This window comes from Ambystoma mexicanum, chromosome 12 (assembly GCF_040938575.1).
Source record: "Ambystoma mexicanum isolate Mex_15411 chromosome 12, UKY_AmexF1_1, whole genome shotgun sequence".
Classification (NCBI taxonomy): Eukaryota; Metazoa; Chordata; class Amphibia; order Caudata; family Ambystomatidae; genus Ambystoma; species Ambystoma mexicanum.
In genome coordinates, this window is record NC_090936.1 from 259,297,630 (window position 1) to 259,322,840 (window position 25,211).

The 25,211-nt window shown below is 42.4% G+C and overlaps 1 protein-coding gene across 1 annotated transcript in view; it reads left to right on the top strand.

Moving 5' to 3' along the window:
• The window catches only part of PIK3C2G (phosphatidylinositol-4-phosphate 3-kinase catalytic subunit type 2 gamma), a 3,221,975-nt gene that overhangs the window by 1,633,985 nt on the left and 1,562,779 nt on the right, over window positions 1–25,211 (top strand). The window contains exon 16 of the mRNA XM_069628394.1: window positions 22,952–23,140. Within this exon, the coding sequence (XP_069484495.1) occupies window positions 22,952–23,140 (189 nt within the window). The remainder of the gene's footprint in view (window positions 1–22,951; window positions 23,141–25,211) is intronic.

Consider the following 25,211-nt stretch of genomic DNA (forward strand, 5'->3'; position numbering starts at 1 on the left):
TAGACCGAATCAAATAATCCGCCTTTTTTACCAATGGTCTTCCTACTGCTTCCCATGTCCCAACCTGCTGGAGCAGTCTGCGCCAGCCCAGGGCCCAGCAGCGGCCAGCTGCTGCCTGTATTTGGAGTAATACAAACTGTATTAAATAGAGGTTGTGCTGGATTCTTGCATGAGTCTCCTTAGGAGGGCCTATAAATCAAACCCGTTTCATTGGCATACACCTAGGAGAGTGATGGGATCTCTAGGTGTTGTTTGGTTATTTATCTAACCATTGACTATCCATGGCTGTGCTAATCCCTATGGCCATTTCCACCCACTTCCCGACTAAAACACATCCTTCTTGGATCTCTTTTAGCAAACATTAAAAAGCAGTAATATCAAACGTTGTGTTCTTTCTAAGCAGTCTTCTGAGAGTTAATGGTGCAAATAAGCCTGGATTAACCAAGTGTGCCTCAGCCACGGGATTTATAAGCAGTATGTGTTTCACTTATACCGAAGGCCTGATAAAAGCAAGCATTGGCAAAGGCAACAGTTTTGGCTTGTGTACAGGTATTGGAGAGGTATTTGCCAGGCACTCTGTCATTTGCCCAGGTACTCCCACCATTTTCCAGGTGTTCCATCTTATGGCCATGTAGTACAATAACAGCAGTGCTTGGCAAATGCCAGTCTTATGCCCAAACAAAAGCCCAAACTGTTGGCTTTGCCAATGCCTGTTTTCTCATGTTGTCAGACTTGCATATTCTTACAGTATTATTATTCTTCATGTGTCCTGCTTTATTGGTATTCATGTGTTCGGTTTCCTTCTAGTGTATCCTGTTGTCCTTGGTCATCATATAATTTAGTATTCCAATTCATTACATTTTGTAAAGCCACTTGATGCAAGGCGCGATAGAAGCAAAATGGAAACAAATACAAAATATTTCTCGGAAATGGCCTTGTTGTTTCTTGAAGCAGAGACATGTCTTCTGTGTTTTCCCTGGCTGCTTCATAAGTCAGAATGCAATCATTGCCATTATGTATGGTACGCTGAGCCTTTTGATAGGCTGAGAGGAATTCCGTAATGACCTCCAGGTGCTAATACCAAGTATGCGCACTATCCTGTTGAATGTACCTTCTACAATAATACACAGTTTCTGCAAAGCTATGCGCTGCTCCTGGCAACTAGATAGAAAATAAAAAAACAATTGCCCAAGATAAATGTTAAAAAGAGTTGAATATACAATTGGACTTTCCAGATAGAATAAAAACGATCATTATTTGTTTATCCGTTTATGGCAGATAACCACATTATGTAGATGCATTTGCTTCTGTGATGCGCTTCTACGTAGTAGCTCCGAAATGAGTCAAATGGCAGACAGAAGATGTGCATGGATGAGATCCATTGCTCAAAAGTAGGTCTATATCAATACAAGCATATAATTACACTCATCAAGCTGGCGAAAATCGATAATGTGGCAGGTTTAATTAAATGTCCCCGTAAACAAAGATTTAGAATATAACCTGTCGGACTGTAATGAGGCCATTTGCGAATACAGAGACGAAGGCATGGCATAATCAGCGGGCGTGATGTGCGTCCTGTATCACTGGATCAAGCAGTTTACAGCTGCCAGGTAATGGGTTTACAGCATGAATGCTTACGCCTGGACGCCTAATACAAATCTCAATTACCTTTGATCACCGCTTCAACACGGACAAAGGTAAACAACCATTCATATCAGCCACACTAAGGGCACACTGTCCTACTGCTTCTCCACCTGCCATTGTGGGAGAAGAATGCAAACGTGCCCGACCTATTATGTTGCTAGCATCGGCAGACACTAATGTTCTCGCTTGTTAAGTGTCTTACTTTTATAGTTTCCGTTTAAACTATATGGACAGAATTAAGTTGTTCTTTTTGAATTTGCTGATAAGTAACCAGAGAACGCAGTGTTCGGTGTCCCCTACGCTTTCCCATCACAGTCACTGCTTTGTGAGGGCTTGATACAGATTTTAACAAATTAAATATATTCGAAGCCAGCATACATTCCTTTCGCTGGAGTGATAGTATATAGGGAATGGCTCATCAGAAGCATCTTCTTCTGATGAGTGCCAAGGTAGTGCCTCTGTGGATGGCAAATACATACCACACATAATGGATGGAGAAACTTGGTGTAATGGAAACACTGGTAAGTAATTAGGTCAGTAACAATTCATGACTCATCCCTAAATGCAGATGTTCCCTGGCATGGGATTGTCACAAAGGTCAAAACCATGACTGTGTAGCTGTAAGAAAACCATTGTCATGAATCAGGAGTGAGACTTGTACACAAGGGCATTCCGTTGTTTGCTATAGACTTTAATCAACACAAAATGGGTTGGAAAAATACCTATTTCGCCCCATCACTATGAGGGGTTTCCCTTCCTCAACAAAACAAAGGATGTCACTGTCAGAATGTCCAAAAGTAAAATAGTTCTCCGTCCTGTGTCCAAAATCCTAACCTGGCCCTTGCATCTCAAAACTATGCAAACGTGAAAAGGGAGCAAGTGAGCAATTGCGGTTCTCTCCACAGTTTCAACACAAAGTTCCAAAGTGAAAAGGTGCAAAAAGAAACAAGTAATCAAAGTTCCACAATCCTCAGGGGGAGGAGGGGTTCTCGCTTCCCCTCAGTAGCTCAGCACAAGCACAGTTCTTTTCCTCACAGATTTATACTTTTTCAGTCCAGGGGGTATGGTTGCCTTCCTCTGGATTTCTCACACTCAAGAGGCACTCTGTTACTCCTTGCCTTTACAGTTCAAACACAAGTTCTTCCCCAGGTGTATGGCTCCCTTCCCCTGAAATTCCCAAATTCTCAAGAGGTTACTTCCCTGTTCTTCAAACTCAATTAATCAGTATGGTATACTCTCCTGCCAGGACATTTTGGTCAACTTGGGTGCGGGTCCCAGACTCACAGATGCATTGCATGGTATACTCTCCTGCCAGGGCTTTCACTTCATTCCAAAATAAAGGCTTCCCTTCCCCTGAAATACACTTCTTCTGGTTTCCACTTTAAAGGGGTATGGGTCTTCCCTTATTTTCAGCATTATTCAAAAGTCATGTTTCTTTCAACCTCAAACTGTTCACAAACTTTCTCTTCTCCTTATTTATCTCTGAGGTCCACGACCCACTCAAATTCATGTATGTTATTCCTTTAAGCTGTCTCAGTGGTTCAGCTCCCTCGATGATGTTCACCCAGCTTGTTAACAGTGTGGGGCAATGCTTCGGAGTGCCCCAGTGTCCCAAACTCCCCTATTGGGCTCACCAGTGTTCTTCGACAGCTACAGCGTTCCTTGCAGCCTCCCGTTCTTCCAGTGGTCGGCATTCTGCCATGGAATCCGTCCTCTTCACTCTGCGGTCCACGCTGTGCCTTCCATGTTACTTGGCAGCTTCTCCTGCCTATGGCACCTTGGCAGTGGTCCTTCCCTCTGAGTCTCTGGTCTGGCAATTCCCGCAGTTCTTCCGTTCCACTCTACAAACTGCCTCTTCTCCATTCCCGAAGCCAGTCGGGACACAAAGTGTCTCTCTCCATCTTACAACTTCCTATTTTTAAAGAGCGTGCCACCTGCTGGACTAACAAAACAACTAGAGCGCATCTCTAGTTCTGGACTCCATACTGCTCCCATGCTATTCCTTGTCTCAGTTCTTTCATGATGAGGGTAGGAAAAAGCCTTACAGTTTTCTCTAAGTGGATGGATTGGCTCTACGTTGCAGTAGGCCATATGTGTTGGGGAATTTAAACTGTATGTGTCATAGCCTTTTGGAAGGGGGGATACCAGGTTCCTGCTAATGATCTCCTTCCCTCTCTTGAGGGTTACCTCCCCCCATGTGATCCTCCCTCAGACAACCACCACCACGGTCAGGATCAGGTAGCGGCTGCCCTTCCCTGGCCACATGGAGAGAGGGTTTCTGTTGGTAGGGAGTGATGAGGATGACATTGCTAGATTCACCACACCACCTAATAGATGATGACCTAGTATGGATAGAGCCTTTAAAACTTTGACCCACTTCAGATACATGGATACCAAAACCCTGCCCAATTTCGAATTAGTGGGACTGCACAGTCCAAGCAAGGGTTGTGTAGAACAGTTTGCCATTAGGCATGAATTTCTGGTCCGCTGTGATGAAATCCTCCTGGTAAAGGGAGAATAATTTTGGAGGTGTTGAGACCAGGGAAGAACAGAATTGGTGATGGAATACCCAATTGTGTCATCGCAAATCAACAAATCAGGGGTGGACTGGTTTTCTGGGCCGTGTCTGCAATCAGGTGATTCTGGATCAAGCCACAGGGCATGGAACTTCGCAGAAGCCGTCCTTTACACATGCTTGCACTGGTTATCCAAGGTGCTGACTTGCCGATATGAAGGACTTAGCTGCATTTTTGTGCTTTAAGAATGGGACCATCAGAATATCAGGAAAGCAACAGAGTAGCATAAACCTAGTCTTTTTCGCTTTAGAATGCAAAATCATTAACGTCAAAATATAGTTATGCGAGGTCAGTACCCAGAAGTAAGGCCAGGTCGCTACATGAAATACATATCTTTTCAGGAAGGCCTTGCTGTTTGGAGGCAGCAAGGAGTGGTTCTGAAATGGCATGGAGGTAGAAGCAAAATGAGGTGGAATTGGAGAAGGAAGAAAGAGGCAAGCGAAATGGGGAAATGGCAGGAGGAAAGGTAGAAGGTAAGGAACTTCATGGGGCATGGGAGAGCAAAGAAGTGGAAAACATCGAGGAGGTGAAGAGTAAGAAGAAAACAGTAAAGAACAAGGAGGTGCTAGAGAGTGAAGACGTAAGGTAAATATTAAGGTGGTGGAGAATAAAGAAGTGTCAAGGAGCCATGCAAAGGTAAGCAAGGGAGAGGGGAAGAGGAAAAACACAAGAAGTCTTGGTGTCATGAAAAGTGTCAGGCAGTGAGGAGGGAGAAAGAAGCCTAACAGTCAGCCAGTAACTTTATTTCGGACCTAGGACCATAAAACTACATACTAACACATAAAACGGACAATAAAATTACAATGCAACAATCCGCAGCCTTACGGATTATAATATGACATTTACATCCCAAAGTCCCACAACTTGCCTTCATGACCATTGATTGCAGTTGGCCAAGATTATTTTCCCTAGAAGTGTTGCATTAGCGTCAGATAGCAGAGAATGCTGAGGCCTGATCTTTGATAGATGGAACTGTGTTGTAATGGGGACAGGGGCTAATTTCAATCATGCTATTGGGAGTTTGGCAACTGATGCTAAGGGTGCCATTGGCCGTCTCTGGTCCTAAATTCAATTTCTATAAGATCACAGGCGCTCTCCCTCGGGCGATACAATCTGGTGCAGTTTAGAATAGCCTCCTGGGTTACGAATGAGCAACCACATTGCGCAGCCAGTACAAGCATTTGTTTTTAAGTGCATCCTTAGGGTCCAATTGGTTTGGGGCCAGTTTGGGGACATTGTACAGGTATGCTGTGCCCCTCTTTGGTCCCCCCCTCACCTTACGGCTTGTCATAAATTCCCCAAGCCGTGGTCTACATACCCAATGACTAGCGTCATTAGGGGCATGATTTTGTGCTATATAACTATACCTACCAACTGGTTTGACATTCTTTGAGTTATTACTTGATGCACAATCCAACCACCGGGGTGTGGGCTGCTGAAGCAATTGTACTTCTTGGTTCTTGGGTAGTCACAGGGCAGCCAGAGTGGGTAATCAAATCAGATCAGGTTATTACAGAAATAAAACAAAAATTGGAAAAAATAGAGGAAGAAATGGCTAAATTCAAAAAACTAACCATCGATAAGAAGATTTGGAAACTAAAAAAGGACATTGAAATGTACAAGGAAACAAAGACCTATCCATATCTTGTCGAAACATACTATGACAACATCAACAAAACAGGACCACCGAGAGGAAGAAACGGATACCAAAGGAAACAATATGTTACTTTCTCGAAGACCACCAATAGTACTACAAGTAGTGACTCTGATAACAGCACCAACACCAACGCACCAAGGGGAGGCAAAAACCAGAGACAACAGTTTTTTCAAGGGAGGGCACAAGGAGGCCGCAATCGAACCCAAGCCCCACAACGGATGCAGACGCGGAACTGGAACGGACCAGTGCAGAATTGGTAATCCCCATTTTCAATCTCTCTACTCATGTCCTCACAGAAGGCGAGATTAAAGTACTAAGTCGTGGTCTTAGTTTTGTACCTGTCAAAAAGGCAGAAAGTTTCCAAACAGAGATTGAATTGCAAAAATTCTTCCGAACAATCAGGCTAAAATATTTCTTCTGAAATCCTAAAGCAGAAAAGGAAAAGAGCACAACGGGCCTAAAACCTCCGTCGACCTTTTTCCCCACGAACAACATGATAAGTCCAGCCATCGCAGCTTTTGAAAATAAAATAATTGAAGGAACCAAAAAATTATTACGCACTAATAATTTCTCCAAAGACAACTTGTGCCCGATGGAAAGACAGGTATTGAAAGACCTACAAACAAATGAACTATTCGTAATAAAACCTGCAGATAAAGGAGGAGGAATAGTCTTATGGAATAAAAACGCATACAATGAGGAAATCAGATTACATCTACAAGACCAGAAATTTTACAAACCCCTACAAGGCGATCCGACATCGCGCCTTAAAGAGGAGATATCGAGTCTAATGCAACATGCAGAAGCTGAAGGGTGGATAGACCACGATGAAAAGTGTTTTCTAATAAAGACCAATCCAACTATTCCAGCATTCTACCTACTCCCTAAGGTACACAAAAACAGTATAACACCTCCGGGGAGACCAATAGTGTCGGCAATAGACTCGATCCTCGAACCTCTGTCAATTTACGTTGATTGGTTTCTCAGACCTTTTGTATCGCGTATGAAATCGTATGTTAAGGACACGACGAGCATGATAAAGATGGTAGAAAATATAACCACAGAACAAGGAGACATCTTAGCAACATTAGATGTGGTTGCTCTATTCACCAGCATTCCGCAGCTCGAATGTTTAAAAATACTGGAACAATACTTGAACCAACGAACCATGAACAACAAGACAGTTCCAACCCCCTTTATCCTTGAATGCGCAAGATTGGCGCTTATGGAGAACTACTTCATTTGTGGAGATGCTTTCTATAATCAAAGACATGGGACCAGCATGGGTGCAACGTTTGCCCCAGATATTGCCAACTTATATATGGACTCTGTAGAGACAGAGTCCATTTATCACACTGATAACCCTTTCAAAATTAACATCATTGCATGGTACAGGTACATTGATGATTGTTTTTTAGTATGGAGAGGTTCAAACTCACTCCTGCTGGAATTCCAAAGATGGTTAAATCAATGTAATGTAAACATCAAGTTTACCATGTGCCACAATACAAAGATCATTCCTTTTCTGGATTTAGAAATCAGAACAGAGCCAGGTGGCTTTCTAACCACCAGCCTATATCGGAAAAAAACGGATAAAAATACACTTCTTGAATTTAAGAGCTACCATCCAGCAAGCCTAAAGGCCAACCTTCCGATAGGCCAATTCCTAAGAGTACGTCGCAATTGCACGAATCTAGAGGACTACAGGACACATGGCAAACAACTTAAAAAACGTCTGGAACAAAGAGGATATCTGAAAAAGTATATAAACGTGGCCTACAAAAGTGCGAAAAATAAAAACCGAGAAACATGTCTAAATCCGCCAAACAAAACCACTGTGGAAAAAATGACATGGATCACAACCTTCACTCCGATTAGCCACAAGTTACGCAAACTAGTCCTAAAGAATTGGCATGTTATAAAAACTGAGGACTTTAATCCAGCAACCCCAAGATTTGCGTTCAAAAGACAGAAGAACCTAAAGGACATCTTGGTCCATACATACCCTCAAATAAAAAAAAACAGATTCACAGAATACTCTCTGGGACCTCCCACCGGTAACAGGACATTTTAAATGTGGTATGTGTTCGGTTTGCCCACTCATGAAAAATATGAAAAGTATAAAATTGAAAGAAAGAGTCTGGCAACTTAGATCATTCACAAACTGCAATTCACAATGGGTAGTATATGCGATCCAATGCCCATGCCAACTTCTGTATATTGGGAAAACAAAAAGACACATTAAAATACGCATAGGAGAACATCGGACTAACATCAGGAACCAAACACCTAACAAACCCCTTGTCGCCCACTATCTCCTACTAAAACATAAACCATGTGAAATACTCTGGTTTATCATTCAAACAGTTCAAATTTCGAACAGAGGTGGAGACCGCGATTTGGCTCTGTGCAAATGTGAACAGAAGTGGATTTTTGACTTGGATACAGTAAAAAATGGTCTTAATTGATCAGTTGAGCGGGGAATTTTTTTCTGAGGAGAACACCTCGAGTCTATATGGCCCTGTTTCCAGACATTTTTTCTACCACAACAAACACACGTGCTGTACTGTATGAAAACACTGTCCAGGTGTGTTCATGTATCTTTTCTTTTTCACTCCAACGAATAAAACACAACCACATATTATCGAGATCTCTAAAACAAAGAGCATCCACCATCTTGCTCACACTCTCCAAGATGGCCGCATGTGCCGCCAAGAAATGAATAGGCGTTTTTTTGAAACATGTACGTGGCAGTCACATGATATGCAAACACGGAAGTAATATAATCCCCTCTCTCGCAGCACCAAATTCAAACGAGTTGGTTTTCCCATGCTGAAACTAAGAGGAGCTGCACTGCGATGAGAAAAGATCGTCCTACTGAATCATTCAGAAGGTAAACAAAACTAAAACACTAAAGATTCGAAATTTAAAAACAACAACGAAATCACGCTAACAAACGAGCGGAGAATAGCATATTATAGCTCATGTGGAGATTTATTCTCCTAACGCAGGTTCTATTCCATCTGTCCCCACAGGTCTTTTTGAATAGAAAAAGAAGGTACCCCTAGGAACCTACATACAGGGGAAACGTATATTTGCAAAAACAACCAGTGCCAAACTGGATTATATACTTCGACAAAACCATCAGGTCAGTAAATAATGAAGATGACTCTTGTGCTTGGAAATATCAATATGTACAAACGCAATAACAATTCGTCAAAATTTCAATATGTGAATTGTGTCCGTAGGTTTGAAAGTCTGAATTACTTCGACGCAAGGACCAACTACTAAGCCCAAACAAGATAAAAGCAATCCACTATATGACAACATACAGGGCATGGCAGTGAATCCACCCGTCGCTACAAATAAAACTAAAAATCTTCAGTCCGACTATAAAAGCATATAAAGGTCAGTGACAAGTGGGAATATGGAGAAGTTTGTATCCAGGTTGCATAAACGTCTACCAGAAGAGTTTTTAATGTAAGTTGACTCCTAGCCGCATCACTAACACAAATTCCATATTTCCATTCTTTACAGCACTGGAAAATAGCGTGAATAGCTGGGGTTTTCTGAACTTTTGTCATTTTGAAAAACAACATCCTGTCCTGAAGAGGGCCACAATTAAAACAGCAGAACACCAGGGATGGTGTTGATGCAAACTGTGTGCCGAAACATATGTAGACATCCTGACACTAAAATAATTGTGTTTTTTGCAGCGTTAAAATCTGTATGCTGTACATTTAATGTCTTGGTTTCCCCAAATCTGAACAAGAAATTTAACAATTAAATTGACAAAGTGTCTTATCAGAATTGTCACTTTACTAACCCTAGACACCACGAGCAGAATATGTGTGTGTTTTTGCTGGACTTTTTAATTTCATGTATTTCTTTCTAAGTCTGGAGGTGCCTTGTGGAAAGCACCGACTACTTACAAAAGTGTATGACTTATACTATTAAAATTTGTGTTTTTACTTTGACTGCTCTCTGAATAATGAAATACTTCCATGCGACTCTTAGATAGATAAGAAATATATCTATCAAAAAATCCCCCTGTCCCCGTTCCCCTGCAAGGCGGACGAAAAGAGGGGTAATTGAGCTTGTGTTCCTTTGTTTTCTCTTCAGAGTGGGTAAGGGCCTTGGGCACCTGGCTGGTCAAGTCCTTATTGGGACCAATGTTTCCTCAGTTATCACAGATGTTCCCCAACCTCTATTGTTCTAATGCTCTTTGTGTTTCATCGGGTATGAGTGACTGTGAGCTCCTTCCCTAAGCGGTTGGTTAACCCCCATGGCGTCTGCCATTCCCGATGGTACCCCTGTGGATCACCCTCCACAAGCCATGGGAGCCCCTCTCAGAAGCTGGAACAACAGTAGGCCTGATATGTGGACCAGATGGTGTGAGGGCACTTGGGAGGCTTGGGGGCTAGAACTCAGCAAGGGGATTCTCTCAGTGCACAAGTCTAGGTCTTTTTATTCAGGGCTGTGGCTATAGGGTCGGGGATCAATGTCAACGGCGGTGGCTCAGGCAAGGTACCATTTTCCCTCTGTGTCCTCATGCTCTGTTAGTACCAAGGGTACAGCCAAACTGTTCAAGGCTGGGGGTGGTGGAAATAATGCCAGGATCTTTGAAAGTGGGTTGAGCCACCATGTAGATTGTCCTTGGGGTCTGTCCTTGGACCTTTCCTGGTTAGCTCCTCCCCCCATGCCCAGGTATCCAGTGTGGTGGTAGGTTAGATATAGAATTCTGGTCCGAGCTCGCCAGCACTGCTGCAGACTCTGGTTCATTACTGACCATAGCAGGGGAAGTATCAATTGAGGTGTGGGTGATAACAGGGCTAATGAATTAATGGTTGTTAAAGGTCACAGTAATGGTGGTCACGATGGTCAAGGCTTCTCCATTTCACTCTCTGCCCCCCTTTACAAAGGAGTTTTGCCTTTACAGAGGAGTTTTGTCGCAGGGAGTACTGCGTGACTCCTCAATCAATAAAATGTCAGATGGAGAATCATATGATAGAAAGTTTATAACAGCAGTGTCTGCTGGCTTGACTCTGACCTGGTGTTCAGGGGTATAAGTAGCTGCTCCACCACTGCTGGAAAGGGGTGGTGTGCCCCTTGATTTGCTGGGTAAATCCCCCCCCAAGCATCCTGATTTTTGCCCAGGAACTGATGGATTTCCTTAATGAGGGGGTACGCCTCTCCCGTGAATTTGATGGGGCTACTAACATTTTTCTTGACAGCTCCGGTGCCAGCACCATGTGGTGGAGGTTCTCTCACCATTGGCCGCTGAACAGTCAGGATTTTCCCTTTGGTGTTTGTGTGATCTTGCATGGTAGGGCAGGGGTAACGCAAAGGGTGAGGCAGAAGGTGAAGCATGGGTGATGGTTATACGTGGTGGATAGATCGCTTGGCTTGTCTCGTAGGTGAACAGACAAAACAGTCAGAAAATGTTAGTCTCATACACAGAAGCCCACAATGGGCCCCGCTCAATACCCAGTTTTGGCCTCTCACATGTATAGATACTTCATTTTTTGAGTGGACCAGGTAGGCAAAAGCTCACTCCATTTGGCAAGTTGAACAATCCAAGGCCGAATCTGGGTCAGGTTGCTCAAATCAGAAGAAATAGGGGCAACTTATGTCTCTGGGTGAGGCTCCTGGGGGCAGCTAACGACGTGTGGGAGCAAACACCCATGCCCTTTCCCTCCTGCGGGCTTCACCCTCGCGAGGTGGCTGGGATGCTTTGTGTTGGCTGGCGGTGAAAAAAGTGAGCGGGCCTGGAGGTAAAAGCAAGAGAGGAAAAGAAGAGTAAACTGAAAAGGAGGTTTGGAAAGACCTAAGGGAAGAGAGAGAAACCGAGGTGGGCTGAGACATGGAGGAGTGGAGAGAGGTTCTCTGTATTAATATTACCAAAATAAATTCAATTTTCGAACCAACATTTATTTCCCAACACCCAAAAACACATCTCTCATACTCTAGCAGCTAAATCCGGCAGTAGAATATTTGTGTACGTGCTGGATGGTGATCAGGGAGCAATAAAGAATTACACGGCCACTGTAGTGGCCGTGTAGTTATGGTTAAGTTGCTGTTTCCATAGGAAGAGCACTTTTTGGGTGGCCTATAACTTTGCTCTCCCTGGACGAATCCTCACCAAACTTTGCAAAGAAAGTATATGGCCTACTCTCAATAATTTTGCAAAGTCTGGTGAGGTTTGGTCCAGGGGGAGCAAAGTTATAGGCGGGGTCCCAAAATGTATTTTTTTCCCATAGACTGAATGGGGAACAAATTTTGCTCACGCCTACCGCCCAAACCGCTGGACGGATTTTCACCAAATTTGCGGCAGGAGCAGCAGCTTGGACCTGAAAGTGTGCTTTTGTAAATTTGGTGAAAATCCGCCCAATAGTTTTAAAAAAAATGACCAAAAAGTAGGTCACAAAAAATTAGTGATAGCTATGTCCGGTCCGCGGACACACTTCCCTGTTCTGTCCACGGACAGTGTCCTGATTGGCTAATCGGCTTGCGTCATGTCCGCGGACATGCGACGTGTTCGCTGATTGGATGGTGAGGAGCGTGAAGTGCGTCAGATTTTTGGAAACGCCGGCCATCTTGGATTCATGGACAGCGGCCAATGTCTGCGGACATCACAGTAAAAACATATGAAAAAACACAGCATTCCTCTTGTCAATATTATCAAATAATCTCTGCGGAGGTTAGGGGTGATGAGGATGGGATGGGATATGGCTGCAAGAAGCAAAAATAAACGGGTGTTTTTTGCCGCGAAAGTCTGCGAACAGTCCTGAAGCATTACAGGGTTGGTGAAATGCAGTTCTTGGATGGCTTATAACTTTGACGCAATTTAATAGAAATGCATGACATATTGCATGTATATTCCTGGGCTGATTCTGAGTAGGTATGCAAAGTTTGGTGGGATTCTGTTGCGAAGGGGCAAAATCAGAGGGGGTCCCAAAATAATGTAAAGGCTTATAAATGAGGTGCCATTTGACAATCCTCACTTATTTGGGAAACTGATAATACATTTTGATATTAATGTTTTTCCGAAGTTTGGTAGGATTTTGTGAAGAGGGGGCAAAATTAGAGGGGCGTTCCCAAAATGATGTAAAGGCTTATAAATGAGGTGCCATTTGACGAAGCTACACTTCATTTGGCAAACTGATAATAGATCAAGATATACATGTTTTTTTGAAGTTCGGTGGGATTCTGTCGAGAGGGAGCAAAATTAGAGTAGGGGTCCCAAAATATTGTAAAGGCTTATAAATGTGGTGCCATTTGACAAATCTACACAAAGGTTTCCAAAAAGATTATAGATCTAGATTTAGATGTTTTCGTAAAGTCTGAATGGATTTTGTCAAGTGGGGCTAGGTTATATGACGATTGTATGTGCATACATTTGACACTTTTGAAAAAATAAAACATGGGTGGATTTCCAGCGAACTTGCGTAAGGAGCATTGGCAAGGACCTACAAGCATGGTTTTGCAAATGTGCCAGTGTTTTATTATTTGGCAAGTGTCATAATGTACCTACAAAAAATAGCAGTATACCTTTAGTGACTGAGGGTAGCCTGTGGTCATGGGCAGTGGCCAGATTGTCCAGGTCATGCAATTAGGTCATGATCTGGACAATCTGGCTACTGGCCATGAGCACAAGGGACAAAACATAGGATTAAAGTGGCCAGGTCCAACTGGGTCTGGCTTTGTGGTAAAGTTAGTAGAAATTAGGATAGATTTGAAAGGTAAGAAAAATGTGCTCGTGGTAATATGGTCATAGGGTTCTCTTTTTGCCTTCTGCTGGCTGCTATGGAAAGCAAAGAGGGGCCCTGTATGGAACCCTCACCTTCCCTTTCCATGGTGGCCATCCTGGAAAAGAATTTTCCTTCCTACACCGGGACGCCGCAGGCATCCCGGTGTTGGAAGGAAAATCCTATTTTTTAGTACCCCGGTTCCCGCTTTGGGAACCTAAGGTGCTAATGGCCTTCATCCCCCATTTCAGAGGCTGGAATGGGGGGGTAATGGTCCAGAGACCTCGTTATCCACCCTCGCTTCGCTTGGGTTGATAACTTGGGCTGCTGGGCCAGTATCCACCGTTCTAGTCCCTGGAACAGAGGATGAACGCCACAATATTCCCATTAGCATAACACAAAATGCAAATGGAAATGTTGGAAAATGTTATTTAGTCCATGTACTTTACCGAGAAATGTAAAGTAGATGGAGTCTATACATTTTTTTTTTTAGTTCTATTTTTTACCTGTGAAATGTGGTTCCTAAAGGAATTTGTCGTTTGTTGTTTTTGGATGTATTTTTTTTGGCAGGAGAGCTGAGAACGAAAGGTGGGGAGGGAAATGAAGGAAGAGCAACCAAACACTAATATGGAGGGTAGGTGCACAAGGGAAAATGTTGCGTGTGTGTTATTTCTAAGTTAGGGGGCACTGTTTCTCATGCTCCTTGATTACAAGAGTGGTGGTGGCTCTTGGGGAGGTGGAATAGCATTAGCTGATGCCATTTTAAGATAAATAGCAATTTTGCTAAAAGTATGTACTGTGTACTAGATTGTTAATAGATAATGAGTAGGAATAGGTGTTAGAGCTGTGCAAGGGAAATTTTGAAGTTGGAAGTTCCTAGATTAGTAGAAAATGCAGTTCCGAACTGTCCGCCAAGCAGAGATCTTATCATGAAATGCGGACTGGTTGTCAGACACGTCATCATGCCGCGTGCCAGCATATGGTCATGTGGCACTGTCCGGAAGGTCCGCTATGAAGTCAGATGTTCGTAGACATCTACGGATGCAAAACTAGTTGAAGAAGTGTATAGAAGTGTTAAAAATTAGTCCAGATGGTGTGAAATGGCAGAGTGTTAAGGTGAAAATTTGGAAATTGGACACAAATATTGCTATATTGGGTAAGTATGATATTAGTAAGTTGTAGGAAAATAGCATGCACTGGTAAAAACCTATGAAATTCAATGAAAAAACTTTGTTAAATGGAGGTTTTGGTTAAGTTGCACTAATAAAAACCTATAACATTCAAGGAAAAAACTTTGTTAAACGGACGTTATGGTTCCAAGTAAAACCGAAAACCCCTGAAATTCACCAGTTATGGTAAGCTAAGCAACCATAACTCATGCCACCACCGTGCACTGCTAAGACTAACACCCAGGACATCAAAGATGACATCACAAATGTCATTGATGACATCACACGTGAAATACATTTTGATGAAAAGTCTCTACAAGGAGTTGTGTTTATATTGTTGATAACAAGATGTCAGGAGTGATCGGGAGACCTATCATGAACTACTTAATCTATTACAGAATGTACTCATCTAATATCATTGCATTGGAGTGTTGTTGTTAATACAGAAACCTAATCTTATATAAACATAGTCAATGACTGCAGCATGCACCATAGAAGTACACTATTTATAACATTGTAATTTTGGATAGTACAATAATGAATGCTCCCATATCAGAGTTTTGAGTAATGTTAAATATGTAATGACTAGCTAACAATTCAAGACTTACAGCACTTGTGCTGGTACAAACAATACATATGAAACACCACAATGCATACAAATCAGAGGCATATACAGGGAAACTAAAGTAAGGAAGAAAGAAACTGCATCATCAGAAAATGTTAATGACATTAAAGTTCATCTTCATGTATACAAATGAATTGTGTGTTTGAGGCCTGCTCATTTCCCCATGGATGTGCACCATGAGCTGAGACCAAACCCAAAGGAAAGTACTTAAAGAACATATGACAAGGTTAACATTTAGATATATAGCACCTTTTTAAATGTTATTATTCTGACTGCCAGTGAACAAAACCACCTGGCCTATATATGCCAAGGAACAAAAACAAGTGGCCCAGATATGTGATGTCATCAATGACATTTGTGATGTCATCTTTGATGTCCTGGGTGTTAGTCTTAGCAGTGCACAGTGGTGGCGCGAATTATGGTTGCTTAGCTCACCATAACTGGCGAATTTCAGGGGTTTTTCGGTTTTACTTGGAACCATAATGTCCGTTTAACAAAGTTTTTTCTTTGAATTTCATAGGTTTTTATTAGTCCAACTTAACCATAACGTCCCTTTAACAAAGTTTTTTCATTGATACATATATATTCAAGAACAGGTTTTATTCCAGCAATATTATCACTGGTTACACAGCTGAGACAGGCAAGAAGGGGAGGAAACCGATCTGGAGAAGGAGCAGTCACAATATAATTCTGATAGAATGGATTGGGGACGAGGTGTTAGCACCTAGTGGAAAGAGGAGTGATGCAGAGAGAAGATGAGAAGTAGAAATGGTTCTCTTTGGCACAAGACTGTCCTGACTCATTAGCAGGTAGATGAAGATAGAAGGTTTGAAATTAGAACAACGTTCTGCAGACAGGAAGGAAGAGTACGATACCTGCACCAAGCGTGTACTTAAGCGCAGGTGGACAGCCTCCTAGTGGAAGCTCTGGGGCTTGACGGCTTCCAGCCCTACTTTGAACCAATGGCTAGGCTTAATATGCAAAGGGTCTTGTGGAAAAGCGACCAAGGCAGAGGGGTCTCTTAGGAGTCCTGGATAAGAAGCAGATGGCACATACTGACGTAACTAGGAGTCAAGAAAGATCTACGGAGACACCAAATCCCCCAAGACTGTGAGTATCTGAGAATGTGAACTATATCCTGGGAAGTGACAGCCAAATGAAGCACTATGAAGCCCAGAGACTTTCCTGGGTTCAGGATACAAACCTACAGATTTTGTTGGCTAAACTAGAAGTCAACAGTAATTTAGCTATTGGGTTATATTTTCATTAGTGGAAGTGGCAACTCTTCACAGGGAGTGTATACTAAAAGGAGAAACATGAAACCAGAGACTTGGAGCTGAAACCAAGGGAAATCCTTCCTGGTTTCTAAATATCAAGAATTTGCTGGCCCACAGAAAAACACAATGATATGATATGATATGGCATTTGTAACGCGCCTATACACAAGTGTTTCAAGGCGCGATGAGGCGAGGGGGGTGGGGAACAAGGGAAGACAGACAACGATCCTACTAGGCCATGTGTCATTCAGATCGCGCAAGTGCAAGGGTAGAGGGGAAGGGAAAAGTGCAAGGGGAAAGGGAGCGGGGGAAAGTGCAGTACAGGGATAGTAGAATACAAGATAAATAATAAGTGCCAGCTAGTGGCAAGTGCAAGGTAAGTGCCGAGAGGAGGGGCTGTAGGGATACAGAGACAGACCCGCGGTGCAGGGGTTGCCAGGGAGGCAGTGCAGGGAAGAGTGGCTGGGCCAAGGACCGAGATCGGTGAGTGACCCAGTTGCAGATTCAGTGCACGTTCAGTGATTTTAGCAGGGGAGAGGGGGAGAGAAAGCAGAGGCAAAGAGGAAGGTTTTGAGGTGCTTCCGGAACCGGAGATGGTTCTCCTCAAGTTTCAGGGAGGCAGGAAGGCTGTTCCAGAGGGAGGCCCCTGCTGCAGAGAGGGATCTACCCCCAACTTGTTGCTTGGAGAAGCGGCTGACCCTGAGGGAGTTGGAGACGGATGAGCGAAGAGCTCCGGAAGGAAGATATTTAGGAAGAGAGAGTTGAAGGTATTTTAGCCCAAGGCCCCAGAGGGTCTTGTGGACAATGCAGAGGGTTTTGAACTTAATCCTCGCAGCCACTGGGAGCCAGTGTAGTGATTTCAGTCCTGGAGAGATACAGTCCCTGGGCTTGAGGCCAAGGACAAGTCTCGCAGTCCTGTTCTGGATAAGTTTCAAAGGGCGGAGAGTAGAGGCAGGCAGATTTAGATAGAGGCTGTTACAGTAGTCCAGCTTCGGGAGAACCAGGCCTCTAGAGACAGTGAGCTTCTGGGGGAAGGAGAGGAAAGGAACGATACCTCTGAGGAGGTGTAGCTGGTAGTGTGACTTCTTAGAGACGTCAGATATGTGAGGCGAGAAAGAGAGTGTGGAGTCGAAGATAACCCCAAGGTTTTTTGCCTTGCAGGTAGGAGCAGGAAGAGGGCCAAGAGAGGCTGGCCAGAGAGCTGCAGGGAAGGAGGGAGTGGGTGTGCCGATGAGTAGAATCTCAGTCGGAGTATCCCTGTTAGTTGTCGAAGGAAAGCTTGATGGGTTGGTAGAGGGGTATGCAGCATTTTTCCTTTATATTGTTTGAACCATGCATTACAACAGTCTTCTGTAAATATTAATTTAATGTACCATTTGCTTAGCTGTGGGATATTTATTCTTATCAGCTTCATGCCACCTATCACATTACTTGCCCTGACGAATGCTTAACAGCAGATTGTCCTGAAATTCTTTATGAGAATGAACACAACAGAACCAGCTAGGCCAATGGAACCCACATGAATCACTTGACTGTTTAAACACTCCATATCATGCAGATACTGATTACAGAAATCTGAACCCAAATTCTACATGCATAGAATATGATACTTGTGTATTATAATGGGGGATAAACACCCTTACAATCCCTTGCTAAGGGTATGAGGAGTACAGGAACGATGGAGATTTAAAGTTAAATATGGTAAAATCAAAGCTAATAAGTGTGGTAAGGCTACAGGTGCATTGCGTAATGTAGTGATATTGGGGTAAAACTTAAATGGGTAAGTATTTTCTGCTTCTTGGGGAGTGGGGGGAGGGGTAAAAATCAGCTGGGATTTAAACTGACTTGTACACATTAAACACTAGGTCACAAAGATGACCAAGGTGTCCTGGCTGAATTCTTGGTTGCATCTATACAACTGAATTTAGGAGTGGGTGAATTCAAAACGTGGCAAGATTCTATACATTGGCTGTATAAAAGCACCTAATATGATACAATGGCTACACTTTAAAATTAATGAAGAATCAGTATATTGGCTATACGTTGGAACACACCATGGATCAGTACACTGGCTGTCCTTAAAAATGTGTCTAGATGCAATACATTGGAAATTCTCAATCCATCTAAATGCAGTACATTGGCTCACCTCAAAATTTAATTTAAGTGCAGTACATTGGCTACCCTCGAAAATCGTCTAAATGCAAATAAATTGGCTACTGTAAGGAACCAGGAATACAACTCTGACACAAGGCCATTGTGGTGGCTTGGGAAGACCTTTTTATTTTTTTGCTTAAATGAGAGGGTTGGAGAAAATCCCATCTTTACCCTATATCTAAGAGGGGTTTCCCTGCCCCAACAAAACTAAAGGATGTCTGTGTCAGAATGTCCAAAGTAAAGTTCTCCTCCTTTGTCCAAATTCTAACCTAACCGTTCAATGATAAACTGTAGATAACATGAAAAGGGATATAGTCTTTCAACTGGTCCTCTGCAGCTCTTTTCCAGAGTCTTAAACATAACGTTCCAAAAGGTGCAACAAGAAATAACCAGCCACAGTTCCACACTCCTCCGGAGACGTTTCCCTTCCCCTGAGTTTCTCAGGCTCATTACAATTCACAGTTTCAGAGGGTATGGTTCTTCCCTTTATTGCGTTCTCGCTTTCACTATTCACAATGCCAGGAATTTAGTCCACTTTTCTTAGCTCTTTGGGGTTTTCCAATGGTATCAGTGAGAATGACATCCTTCCCCTGGCTGCAATGTTCACAATTCACAATTTTCCAATCACTAGGGGATTGCTTCCCTCTTTCAGTCAAAATAAGTCCAAGAGGGGTGACTCCCTTCCCATCGATTTGAATAGTTTTATTGAAAATGAGACGTTTTGTTTTTAACTGTATTATTTGCATTTTGTTGCATCTTTTATCAAAATGGAAGAAAGAAAGAAAGAAAGAAAGAAAGAAAGAAATGCATGTGTCTGCCTTTAAGATTCATCACAGAAAAATCCCTTAACCTTTAGCCAAAGAAGCCCACGACCCCTCTCTCTCCACATACTACCATGGTAGGTATTCATTTTTACAATAGGGTCAGCTTAATATTATCTAATGAATAGCCTAATAACCCCCGGTTCAATCCAATGACTGACATACAAGGAAGTCCAATGTAATAACATCTTCACAACCCAAATACCTGATTAAGTTTCACATGTGTGAAACTCGGCTATCCTGAAAAAGAAATAACGGGTATCAGCATCCTCCCATCTGAATAGGAATTCACAGAAATGCAGGATTGTGAATAATAAATTGAGTCGCCATTTCCTTTCTATCTGATAGCTGGCTGTACGGCATTTGGACAGCTGCCATCTTGATGAGCAACACAGCCCAATCAAGGTTGCCATTTTATCAGGGATTTATCTCACTCTTTTTGTAATGTTGAAATGTGTATTTTCAGCTAGAAAAATTAGTGATGTGTATAAATGTTGCTAGCAAGTACACTACATACCACAAATGTAAAGAACACTCCTGGTAGATTTGGATTAATGTTTTCTAATGTTTATCACAACAGTAGCATCATTCGTGTACAAAATTGAACACTGTTTAAAAATATATCTGAGAGCGCCCTTGCACTAGCTTTGTTTTCATCGAAGAATGAGCTCAGACATTGGGAGTATTAATTCACCGAAAGAAAAGGGTCTATGCCCTGATCCTTTAGAAATTCTTAATTCAATATTCATGGCCCACAGTCTTTGCCCAGTCTTTGCTACGCTGCGTTTTATTGTCCTTAATGTTCAGTTTACAGCAGCTGTGCATGCCTCATATAAGATACAGCGTTGGGCAAGCTCACGTTCTTTTAATGGGACATTCAGTTTATCTTTGACCTCTGAAAGATATGTTTCACATGTATGAACACGAGTGCGATGGTTTCCAACAGCATCTTTTACCTAGATGTCAGTGACCAACTGACAGCGTGAGAGTTTATATACGAGCATTACTTGACAATTCAAATATGATAGCAGAATACTCTTCTATTCAATTATTGTTCCTGCACTACCTTAGCTGCGTCCTCAGCTGTGCTCATGGGAGTTTGGGCTGCCTGAGCTAAAAAATGGCTAATTTGTTCACATTTTGCTCTCCATTTATGTATATATATGTTTCTTTAAAAAAAGAACGCAATTTAATGACCTGGAATATGCTTCCCCACATGGAGAATTCGGTTCATTCTCTTAATGTTTTGAATTACACCGTATCAAAATACCAATAACAAAGGGAGTTATAGTACTGTCTGACAACCGGCTGCTTTCCATACTTGACTAAATCAATCGATTCTAAGCAGCATATAGACAAGGTGAATGTGCCTCATGCTCCCTTCAATGGTGGTCATGTTGGGCTTCCAGAGGGCTCTGTAACTAAGTGTCAAGTGGGTACTATTGCTCTCAAGCTAACTTAAGGTGTACATATGTTTTAATCAGTACATTTTATGAGACTTTTTACTTAGGAGATGTCCACATTGTACATATTTAAGCATAATTGTCCTACTACCCAATAAGGGAAATAAATAATTGATGGATGAAAAGCTGGTTCAAAGCTTGTTCACAGCATGACATTCCTCTTTGTAGCATTGCATTGATGTAGTTGTCAATGCCCTGTGATGTTTCTATAGTGTCAAATGAATGCATGGCAGACCTTTCCATGCCTCCCACAGCACAGGAGTACACATAAACCACAGTCCTAGTAAGACAACTGATCTCAAATCCATTTCTGGGCATGCCAAAACAAATGAGATGAAAGATGACATGGTCTTTTTGAGTTTGATGGATTTTTGGGAAGAATACTGCTGGAGGTAATTGCCACCTATGGTAGTATTTCTGGAAGTCCACTCTGTTCAGAGTTTACATCTGGCCCAGTTGTAATGCCAGTGGAATAGCTGGAACACCAGTGGCAGTAGTCTAGCAATCCCACTTGTTTTTATTTCTGTACTTTTTTGTATGTATTTCCACCATCATAGTGATGTTAGAAATTGATTTTCTACAGTAGTGAATAATAGCACTGTGGTACATTATTTTAAAATGCACAAAAGGTTATATTGTGAGCATTTTATTTTGCATTATCTGAGCAGAATGGTGAAAAGATGCCACCACAGATGCCCATTTTGAACCTCCTTACAATGGCCTAAGGTGAAAACATGTTTTACTGTTTCAAACTGTACCGCCCGTGCCTTCCCTTCTGCAGAGTGAAGGATATCAAACAGATTTTTACGGTAAATGTACAATTTTTTGCTGCCACCTCTTGTGAAGGGGAGAAGTGCTTCATTTCCATTTGGCAAATCCATCTCGTAAAACCTCTGGGAGTGTATTGCACTGCAATACAGACAACGGTATTTCCCAGAACAACTCAGAATTGGGTGGGAGGTAAAAAAAAAAAACAATGTTTACCCATCCTGTCCAACTCATAATGACTGCATAAGTGTTGAATGGAATTAATTGAGCTACTCTCTTGCCACTGCGTAGGGTCAGCCTGCACGTTACAAGCTCTAATCTTAGCAGGACCGAACCTCTGTAGCATCCTGAAGTTGATAGATGATATACCATTAAGTTTGGTAATATTAACGCTTTCTATTACAAGGCTTAGAAGAGCAATGAATTTAGCATGTACTGCTAGATAACAGACTTATTATTATTTTTATTTTTATTACCTAGACACCAACAACTCTTAAGAGTAGCTGTAAATGTGGTCACTTTTTAAAGTTGTCTGTGCCATTACAAATCCTTATCCACCATGTGCCATAGGAGGAGTATCCCGGGATAAAGGGCACCAGGTTATTTTTGCCCATGCTAACCTAATGCCTCTTTTCTCCACCCCCATGTAGTGCTGGAGCATGGGGCAGTGCATGGAGTGTAAATGAGATGCCAGTGGGGGAATATTCAGCTAACAATTGTAAAATTTGGACTTTCAACAACTATGATCATTTCACCATGGGGTTTTCAGCGACATCATAGACAAATTGAACTTCGCCCATGCTGTCTAACATGTCACTTAGAACCACTCAGTGGAATATGTTTCCCTTTGTTGATGGTCATCTACAAATCTATACATTGGTGGTAAATTAATTCTAATTTCTGTTATGCATACCAGCTCATATGTTCACGTGAAAGGGAATCGCCACTTAACTCCACCATGTTCTTCAAATTTTACAATGTTCACAACGTGAAATGTACAGACATATAAGTAGGCTGTTTTTAAAAATAAATGTGTGATCTTATTCCAGACTTCCAGAGGCAGAGAAAGGGTTCCTATGGTTCTATCGCTCTGCCTGCAGCTCTAAAAACTGCCTTCTTCCGCTGGTCTTGGGCAGCGCCCCTGGATGGGATCCGCACACTGTTTCGGCAATCCATGCAGTTTTGAGGGACTGGAAATTCTCAAATCCTCTGGATGCCCTTGGACTTTTAACTTCAAGGTACCATGCGGGGAACGGGGAGTGAATTCAAATAGTTCTGTGTCAATTACCACAGGCTTTTTTACTAGAGAGCTTTGTTTGTTGGTTTTGTCAAAGTGATCTTCTTGTGGAAAGTCTTTGCCTTAAGCCTCTCACTTCTTCAGTATCTTATTTCATACTCATAACATGCACCAAAAAAGCATTATGAATATTTGTGTAAGCCATGTAAGAGATTGGCCTGGACAAACTCATTTGGTTGAAATGTGTCATTAGGAAAAAATAGCATGTCTGGGTATTGTATTACTTTCGTTTAATAAAAGGATCCAGTATGTTGCAGTCCACCATCAGCCTATGTAGGTTCATTTAGGCAGGATGGAGGTCAAGGTGAGAGAAAAGATAACTATTAACTACGGATCACTGGAGGTATGTGGGAGAATGAACATATTTGGCAGAGAAGTAGGACCAGCAACATTGACATAAGAGTTGAGATCGTGTGAGGCCCAGACATGTCATGTAAATCAGGTGTAGAGATTGGCTTGGGTCAGATCAACTCAAGAATGAATCATGATTCCACAGCAGTGCAGGGGAGGAAATCTCAGAACATTACAGAGATCCCCTGTAACAGAAATGCATTAGTCCCTTCCCTCAGGATTCAACAAGCTTTTCGTATTTCAAACAGACGGTGGACATGTCTATGATCTGATTCATGCGAAACACATCAATTCAATTTGCTGCATTGTGGGTCCTTTTCAGACTCAGGTAGCCAAGACATAATACCCAAACTATCAAAGCTGGGAAGCCTTACAAGTTATGCATCCTTCATAGATTCATGGTATGGAGCAGTGCACATTCTAATTGTGCTGATGCGGCACAGTATGAAAACATGCAGTAAATACATTTGCTTTCTCTTCACTTTAACAAACATCAGTTCAAGATGGTGTCCAGATCAGTGGGACTTTATACTTTTGTAAGTACCTAAATACTTGCATTACAATGTACTTGCCACTCTGGTTTTCGACGCACACATGATAAACATTTGTAGATCCTATGAATTTTAATTAAAGAGATATGCTTTCAACAGCTTGAACAAAATTGTGTTTGCCATAAATATGTGATAGACACACGTTAAAGTAGAAAGAACAAGTCTTTAAAATTGCATTGCTTTAAGGCGCACAGGGATCCTTGAGGGTTGCCTCTATTGGCTTGATAAAGCCATGTTTAAGATTGTGTAGCCCTATAAGACAGACTTTTTTCTCACAAATAGCAAAAACATGTTGTTCACCTAATTTGCATACCCACAATGCCATATTCAGTGGTCCTGAACTGGAGGTGAACTCCGCGGGTTGGATACTGAATGGTGCTGCAGCATGTGTGCCTGTTGGCTTTCCACATCTACCAAGTAGGATATGTAGGAACTTTACCCCCACCCCCTTTTCCACAGGAACACTTTCTCACGGACACCTGACTTCCATTGCACTTCCCCACACCGATAAATGGTGGAGCACGAGAGCAAAGCACACGAGGAAACAGCAGTTCCAAGATGGCAGTTTAACGAGAGGAGAACGATGGCGAAACAGAAGGGGGTCACAAGGAGGGAAGTTCCCTTGACCTTTTCGACAAGGAACCATTACTTTTACAAAACCTCGAGAACAGAAAGCGTAAAACCAGGAAACCAGGCTGAAGAATCCTGCATTGTGTGTCAGAGGTACCCGGGCCCCTCACACATCAGTAATCAAGGCGGGGAGAATCTCCACCCACTGTGGTACTGTCTTGGCTCCAATAACAAAGCCGATTCAGTGAAAGCAACACGGCCGGTGAGTTCGGGAGAAAGATACTAGACCGGTCTGTGTTGAAGCCAAGGTTGCAAGCAGTAACATTGTATAGCAAGCGCTGGAACGCACATTGTTAAAACGTGTGTGGTACGAGACGCGAATGAAGTTAAACTGCTGATGAGTAATTGAACTTTAAAGCAAGCTAGAATACCTTTGACAGAGTGGTCCAGGCACCACCTGTGTGCTTATCAAAGAGTCTCTGTAAGGTATCCAACTGAAAAGTGAAATAGTTGTAGAGAATTGTGAATCGAAGTAGTCCT